The 8,016-nt window shown below is 44.9% G+C and overlaps 1 protein-coding gene across 1 annotated transcript; it reads right to left on the bottom strand.

The window, feature by feature from the left end:
* Window positions 1–759: 759 nt before the first annotated feature.
* Window positions 760–7,491, bottom strand: arxa (aristaless related homeobox a). Its single transcript, XM_030397679.1, has 5 exons — window positions 7,013–7,491; window positions 6,114–6,675; window positions 4,617–4,662; window positions 2,191–2,522; window positions 760–1,468 (listed from the first exon to the last, which is right to left on the bottom strand). The coding sequence occupies exons 1-5, from the start codon at window positions 7,200–7,202 to the stop codon at window positions 1,207–1,209; spliced, it is 1,392 nt and encodes a 463-aa protein (XP_030253539.1). The 5' UTR covers window positions 7,203–7,491; the 3' UTR covers window positions 760–1,206.
* Window positions 7,492–8,016: the final 525 nt, after the last annotated feature.

The following is an 8,016-nucleotide window of genomic DNA, read 5'->3' as shown; positions in this document are numbered from 1 at the left end:
GACAGTAACAGACAGGTTGGAGTAGTTTAAAAACTAGTAGATGTTTTTAAAATATAATTATTGTAGCAAAACTAAAGACAGATTATGAGAAAAAAAATGGCCTCTGTGATGCGAGTTACTGTAACTGATGCATTCATGTGTAAGCAGCATTTATCTTTAGTAGCTGGTTGAGGTGAATCTTATTTTTTACTTTTATTTAACAATACTTAATATTTTTTAAGATGTAATTTAGTTTAATAAAAATGGCTAAAAAGTAATAAACAAATGTTCTGGACATTCGTATCTTAAATGTAGTGAAGTATAAAGTGGCATCAGAGGGAAATTCTGAAGTATAGTGCTCATATTTGTACAGTACTTTTTAAACATACCTGTCCTGGCACTGTGTACTACACACAGATAGTTGTCTATGTGATTGTTACGGCACCTCATTTTAAGTTAGAATATAAACAAAATATAAAGAGGTTATTTAAAATGTATTGTTATTTTGAAATACTGTATCTGTTATTTAAAGGAGCACTCTGTAGTTTTAATTTCAATCAGAAGAGAAAAGTCTTCATTGTTTTTTTTTATGCCTAAACAAACCTTTTTGGTTTTTATGAATAAATAAACTGAATAAACAAACTGACCTTAAAGAACAGCACAGCTTCATACTGTTTTACTTTGTCGATATGTGGCGGACCCTGCCACCTTTATAGCCTTAAACAGTGTTCAGGGGACCTTATTTTCCTCTAAGAACAGCTTGTTTATTCAAATATATAAAAAAGAAATATTTTTGAGTTTGGATTTTTACCTCATTAATATTTTAAACATTAAAATTCTGAGATTGAATTTCTTTCCAAAACTACAGAGTGCCCCTTTAAGGAAGAAACTATTCCTGGACTGTCATTCAGATGTGAGTATGGAGTGTAAAACGATGTTACAGTAACTGTTATTACCAGGCACACACACACACACACACACACACATGCACAAACACACACACACACTTTTTGTAGCCGGTGCTCTTTTGAATTTGGTCGTGCTATTTTGTTGGGGAAACATGAGGTAACAGGGACGCTTGAACAAGGGGACATCAGGACATCAGCCTCCAGAGGTATGAATGGGTTTTTGAAGGGGGAGGGACGGGGGACGGTGGTGGTGGGGGGGTGTGTCATGGAATGGGACATAAGCCCCGGGACAGGGAGGCCTAGAGCTGGTGTTGAGTGTTCAGCACACCTCCTTCCCTGTGGCTCCGGCGGGCAGGATGTTAAGCTGGGTGAGCTGAGCCGAGTGTTCCTTGGCCTTGAGGCGCAGCGCGGCGATACTGGAGGCCCTGCGGTCTGCCGAGGCAGAGGAGGTGGTGGATGAAGAGGATGGGTCGGGGAGGACGGGGCCCGCGTGGGAGGGGTTCTCTACAGGAGGGGCGGGCTGACGGAGGAGGGCCGCGGCGGTGGAAGCACTGGTCAGGGGACCCATACTGGAGAAGAGTCTGAAAGGAAACAAACATTTATGGATGCTGAACATGTTGTTCAAGATTGAATTATTCATAGAAAAATAGAGCAGAAGTTTTACTTTCCAAGCTAAAACTTTGCTCACACATTAGAGAGCGTGGTGCTTTAAAATTCTGTTTGTAGCAGCAGTGGAAGAGGAAACCCACAGCCTGTCAATCAGGAGTCTCACTGTCTCTCAGATGTTTTTCATCTCCTTTTAGTTTCTTCAGTTTGCGTCTTACACATCCTAAATAATCTAAGATCATCTGTTGCATGCTGACTTCCCTCATATAAAAGATAACACGGAGAGTTGGAAGTTAATAAGGCCGTTTAATAGAGAGTGAGAAGCTAATTGTGGCATATGGAGTGCGGTGTCAGGCCTCCTCACAGCTTGTCTTGCCAGATCACACGTTTCATTAATTTATTTAGGCATTTGACAGATTGCACACCACTGTGAACAGTTAACAGTATAACACATTTACTACCAGACACTGTGAAATAAACAGTAATGCAGTGAGGCTGAGGATTACTGTAACTATCAGTCATTAGACTTACATGATGTGCTGGGAGATTATTATAAACCTGACTTGCTGCCGTACATTTATCCATACATGTGCCTGACTATGAAATTGTAGTCATTTATTGTAAAATACAGGGATGAGTGTGGAGATTGGTAGTTGCAAAGAACAGGTATGAAGGTCTGTGCATGGTTGCAGCTTACCTGCCGAAGGTGGGTCCGATGAAGGCAGGGTGACGAAACATGGCGGCCGTGCCCAGGAAAGTGCCCAAGCCGAGTGGGGTGGCCAGGGGCGGAGCAGCGCCGTTGTGTGGTGGAGGGGCCAGGCCCGGGAAGGCAGCGGCTGCAGCTGCGGCTGCTGTCCATGCAGACTCGAGGGCAGGGTGGGGGTGGTGAGGGAAGGGCCCTCCCTCCAGGTAGTGGCTGAGAGGGTGGCCTGCCGCCAGGGGGCCTGGAAACGGCAGGCCTGACGGGTGGGCCTGCACCCCGGCCTTCTCGCGCTTCCTCCACTTGGCTCTGCGGTTCTGAAACCACACCTGAGGGCGGAATAGAAGTGATAATATAGATTAATATTTCATTTTACTTAATGCACTATGTAGTTTTGAGGGAAAAAAAATTGATAGAAAGAGAAAGACCTCAATTTACTTATGTTTTTAATACCTGAAAATAAATAAACCCTCTACAAGGAAAACATAATTTCATATTGTTGTATTTTTTTTTTGTCTGGCGGACCCTGCCACCTTTCTAGCTTTAGACTGTTCTCGTGACATTATTTTCCAAGAGAGCAGCTTGTTTATTCAGATATGAATATATATATATATATATATATATATATATATACATATATATATATAGGCTATATATATTTCTGAGTTTTTATGATCACCTTATTGAGACTGTAAACATAAAAAATTCTGAGTTTGAAAATCTTTTCCAAAAACGACATAGTGCCCCTTTAAGTCAGAAGGCAGCATCAAATAACCAGAGGAAGAAAAACCAGCTCGATCGATACATAAATAGGTAATTCTGTCTCTCTTTCTTCTATTCCTAAATGACAAGCAGAGTGCAGTCACACATGCCGATAGAAAATACTGGCTCTTTCTTGCTATAAATAATTAAAACCATAACTTCTTGTCCTGCTTCCATCACAGCACCGTCTCATTGTAATTAACATGACCAGACTCTATTGAGCGTCGTGTCAGCGCGGTCTAATAGTTGTCTAGTTCAGGTGGTGGCCAACAGGCGGAAAGTCAGCGGTAATTACATGCAAGGTAAACCCTGCCGCTCACGGTCCTTTAAATCTACTTTCTGTCTAATTAAACCCCCTCCTCTGTGTGTCCCCGCGGACGGGCTTCGGGGTGGGGAGAGATAATTAAGAGCGGTGTTAACAAAAGATCCAGAAAATTACCGCCGAACTGGCTCCAATAACAATTAATGCGCTTTAAATTAAATTCTTAAGGGGAATGTGGAACAAGTTGACTTCCATCCGAGGGGGACTATTTAACTTTCCCACGCATCCGCCGTTGCCCAGTTTACACTGCGAGGAGCACGGGGCTCTCACAATGAGCAAAATGTCAACACGAGCGCGGTGATTGAACTGCGCGAGTCTTGAGCGACAGGGACTGCGCACACACATTATTCCCAGAGGGCTGTTTAGCATTACACAGCCCCTCGGGAATTTATGAGTTTTTATCACCTCCTGATGGCGCCCGTTAAGTGATTTGTTCACCTACGGTCCCTAAAGAGACATCTGTTGTTTTACCGTCGGGCCATAACCTCCCGGAGCTTTCCACCAGTGTTTGAACTGTCTCTCTGGTTATGAGCCCGGGCTTTCGACATGCAAGCCACGCTTTCAGTGTGAGAGACAGAGAGACAGACAGAGAGAGAGAGAGAGAGAGAGAGAAGAAGGGAGGGATGGATGGAGGGATAGTGAGGGTTGAGAGAGGGAGAGAGGAGAGAGGGGGGAGAGAGGAGGGAGGAGGGGGGAGCAAACACCTTTAATGGTCTCTCATTCGCTCCCAAGTGCAAAGCATCGGATCAATGCAGGTCTATTGCAATCACATAATGGGAAATCAAATAGCATTATCCCTCCCCTCTTTCTCTTCCCCCCCCTCCCTCCCTCCCCCCCTTTTTTTTTTACTCACACACAAACACACACACACACATCTCGTCCTCGCCTCTTCTCGCCCCCCCTCTCTCCCTCTGACGGGAATTCAAACACCATCTCATCCCAGGTATATAGACGGTGTTTGCTCCTGCGCTAAGTGAGCTTTTTATGAATCGCCAGCGTCGGCTTAATTGCCACTAAAACGTCCCCCGTCTGCGTGTAATAACATTCAATAACAGGAAGGACCTTCCCCGCGCGGCGACTGGGGCCATTTAACACATTTCTGCCGTAATAAATTACTGCCTCAAATTGGCCCGTAATCGTTGATCCTCAATCAGTGACGCATATCACCGGTTATTATCCAGCACCGTGCACCAGGGACATTTTATAGACGACATAAAACATTAAGAGGGTGCTGCTTTTTTTTTTTCCTTCGCTTTTTTCTTCCCCTCCAACCTCCCTCTTATTTGATTTTACAAGCCACATGCAGGCTCCTCTTTTTCAGATAAAGATGAACACTTACTTGAACACGGGCCTCGGTGAGATCCAGACGCATTGCGAGCTCCTCTCTGAAAAGATTTTTATTTTTTTTTTAAAGAAGGGAGAGAGAGAAAAGAAAAAAAAAAGATTCAAGGTTACACAGGCCACCGTTTGGAAGCAACGCAGAATTGCTGTTTTGTCCCCTCCTGTTGTTCACTGTCAACAATAGACGGGCGAAAATAGGCTTGATTTCTTTTTCTTTTTTTCTCCTCCACCCTGGCATTGGCTGCAGAAAGAAGCCACATAGCCATATTCTATTTTCCCCTGTCACGGATGGGTAGAAATAGGCCTAGTGATTGTTAGATTTCCCCCCTAGCACAGGCCTGTCACTGTAACAACATAATGGTTGAAATAATGACATCTAAACTAGCCTGCCACAAAGCAATTGACGCTCCCTTCAAGCTTGCAAGATGGGCTGGCAGTGTAAATTAGACCTACAAGTCGCTTTAAAGTAAATCGATTGGAAAATATGAATAATCTCAATGGCAGGGGAAATTAAATGAGAGTGGCAGAAAATAAGCTGCTATTTTAATTGACAGAAAATAGGTTTCTATTATAGATGCGTTCAGTTGGTTTTAGGCCCTGGTGCATACAAATCATAATAATGTATTTTTTTTATCAACATCAAAAACCTTTCCAAAAAAAAAAAAAAAAAAAAAAAATCAAAATCAAATTAATCACATTAAATGGCTCAATCAGTGTGCACACCTGCCCTCGGGCTTGAGTTTAGGCCCTGACTTGTTGTTGTTTGGGGGGGTGTACAGCCTATCATGTCCAGCAGGTAACCTGATCCGCATCGGCTAATTATTCTTCCAGAGAATTACACAGCTGTCAACAACAGGAGCGGATACAGGTAACAAAACGTCCCCATTGTTAGCACTCACAGGGGCCTATTTATGTTCACTTATGCTAGGCACGGGTTCGGTGCTGGGGCGTTTTATGAGGTGCGATCCGCGTGGCGAGGCGTGTGGAATTACTTGCGGAGGGGGAAAAAATGTTATGGGGTCGGGAAGTGTTTATTTAAAAATAAATGCAATTAATTATCACTTTCATTCGTGGAATTACTAGAGGACACGTTGCGTGTTTTGTCTGTTTTTGCGCTTGGTCTTGGATTTTCTTTAACACAGGCATAGGTTCTAATAATCGTAATAATTTTAGTATTCAATTTAATAATATAACTAAATTAAGAAACAATAGAGTAAATATATATATATATATTTTACATGCATGTAAATTAAAAAAATAGGGTCTAGTTGTGTCGTTTAAAAAATTAGACGCATATAATAATAATAATAATAATAATAATAATAATAATAATAATAATAAATATATTATTATAATAGCTAAATAATAATAGTAATACTAGTAATGATAATACTACTAATAACAGTCATGGTAAAAATGGGAAATGTTTAAATATTTTGAGTGAGTTTTTCCAGACTTAAATAATAAAAATGTCAGCACTTTCACTCCTTCTTACCGGGTGAACACGTCGGGGTAGTGTGTCTTCTGGAAGGCCCTCTCCAGCTCCTCCAGCTGGTAACTGGTGAACGTAGTCCTGTACCGTCTCTGCTTCCGTTTCAGCATCCCTTCCTCCGAGTCACTGCCCGCCGACAGACACACGCTGTCCTCCCCGTCCCTCACGTCCCCATCCCCGGCGTTCAAGCTCTCCCTCTCCTCGTCCTTCGGGGACAGAGCTGCCGCGTCCCCGCAGCTCTCCTCCTTTCCGGCGTCCTCCTCGAACTTCAGCGGGCCGAGGTCCACCAGCCCCAGGCTGCCGTCCTCCGAGCCCTCCGCGGGACTCTGGTCGCCCTCCCCCCGGCTCAGCGACGCGTTCTCCCGGTAGCTCTTGCTGCGGCTGATGCTCACCTGCGGCGCCTGGCTGATCTTAAGGCTGTCGCTGGCTTGCTCCAGGAGGAGCCGCTCCCTCTCCAGCGTCTCTGCGTGGTCGTGGAGGTACTTCCCCCCGGGGCCATACAGCCGGCGGAGCTTGGGTGGCAGGTGCATGTCGGCGCTGAGAGAAAGCGGGTCTTTCGTGTGCCCTGAAAACGTCAAAATAAAAACAAAAAATGGCAGCGAATAAGAAGAGAGAAGGAAAAAAATCCTCCGAATGAAGTTTAATACTTTGTGGGCCTGTGAACAATTCTCTCAGACTTTACAGCAGCTTTTTTTTTTTTTTTTTTTTTTTGCATGAAAACAAGAGTCTGGACCGTGAAACGCTGATTCCCTTCATAAAAAACCTCTTGGTGACGCATTAACTCGCCACACACTTTTAGCTAAAATCAAAAACAAATAAAAACTGGCTTAATTGTCACACATTTATGCTCCCAGCTAACCAACACACCCTCTTATTAATTTCACCCCCCTAGTCAAACTTACTGTCCGCCGTCTTGTCGTGCTCCCCTCTGCCGGGCAGACCAGTCAAACTTTGCGCCCCTATCAGCCTGACCTTACAGGGACTCCGGCGGCCCAGAATGCTGTCTATGCAGTAAGAGGAGAGCAGCGTCGGGGATTTACTGCTCTTCCTCTCGCCCCGGTCGTGGATATCTTCCTCGAACTGACCGCTCATGTCGACGCTTCGGCTCTTCTGCTCGTCGGTGTCGCCTGTCAGTCTCTCCCTCTCTCTCACCTCGGGGCCGACGTATCTGTCTGAACCTGGACCCTCTCTCTCTCACACACTCTCTCTCTCGCTCTCTCTCTCTCTCTCTCTCCTCTGTCTCCCCCTGTGTCTCTCACCCTTCTCCCTCTCCCGGCTAATGACTGACAGCGGTTGGAACTGCCTCGCGCTGCGCTCCGCTCAGCTCTCGCTCCGCGCGCTCCCCTCGTGCAGGATGCTTCGTCGCGCCTGATTGGCTCGCGCGTGTGTATGCGGGGAGAGAGCCCGCGCGGAGCTGCTTTATATATTTTTACGATTAAAGTTAATTTGAGGGAAAAGGCAGCGAAAACCCGACATGGAGTCGCTTTCCCTTCCGCGGAACGAACTCGACCGCCGCCAAAGTGAAAACAAACCCGCTTTTAAAATCACTTTCTCCTCGCTCGTCGGTTTGGAAGCAGTTCAGTTTACTCCTACTAGAAAAAATACTGAAAATGCTCTGAGAACAATCATCAGCTCTCCATCGGAATTATTCGATTTCTTTCTTTTTATTGTGTGTGTTTTTGTTTTTGTTTTTTTTTTTTGGGGGGGGGGGGGGGTTGGCAGGCGTGTTGCAAGTAAAGCACAGCCCAGGTGTGTTTTTATGGCGTTAATTAAGAGCAACAATGGCGCCGGAGCACAACAATCAGCACTACGCACACTGGCATTTTAACACGTCGCCCAAAAAGCACAGGTGTAAATAATAAAACTATCAGAGAGGCTGAATCCCGTTTAGCTGCTCGCTGTCGTG

This window comes from Sparus aurata, chromosome 19 (assembly GCF_900880675.1).
Source record: "Sparus aurata chromosome 19, fSpaAur1.1, whole genome shotgun sequence".
Classification (NCBI taxonomy): Eukaryota; Metazoa; Chordata; class Actinopteri; order Spariformes; family Sparidae; genus Sparus; species Sparus aurata.
Note: the sequence above shows the minus strand (reverse complement) of the source record. Positions and strands in the feature narration are given on the sequence as shown.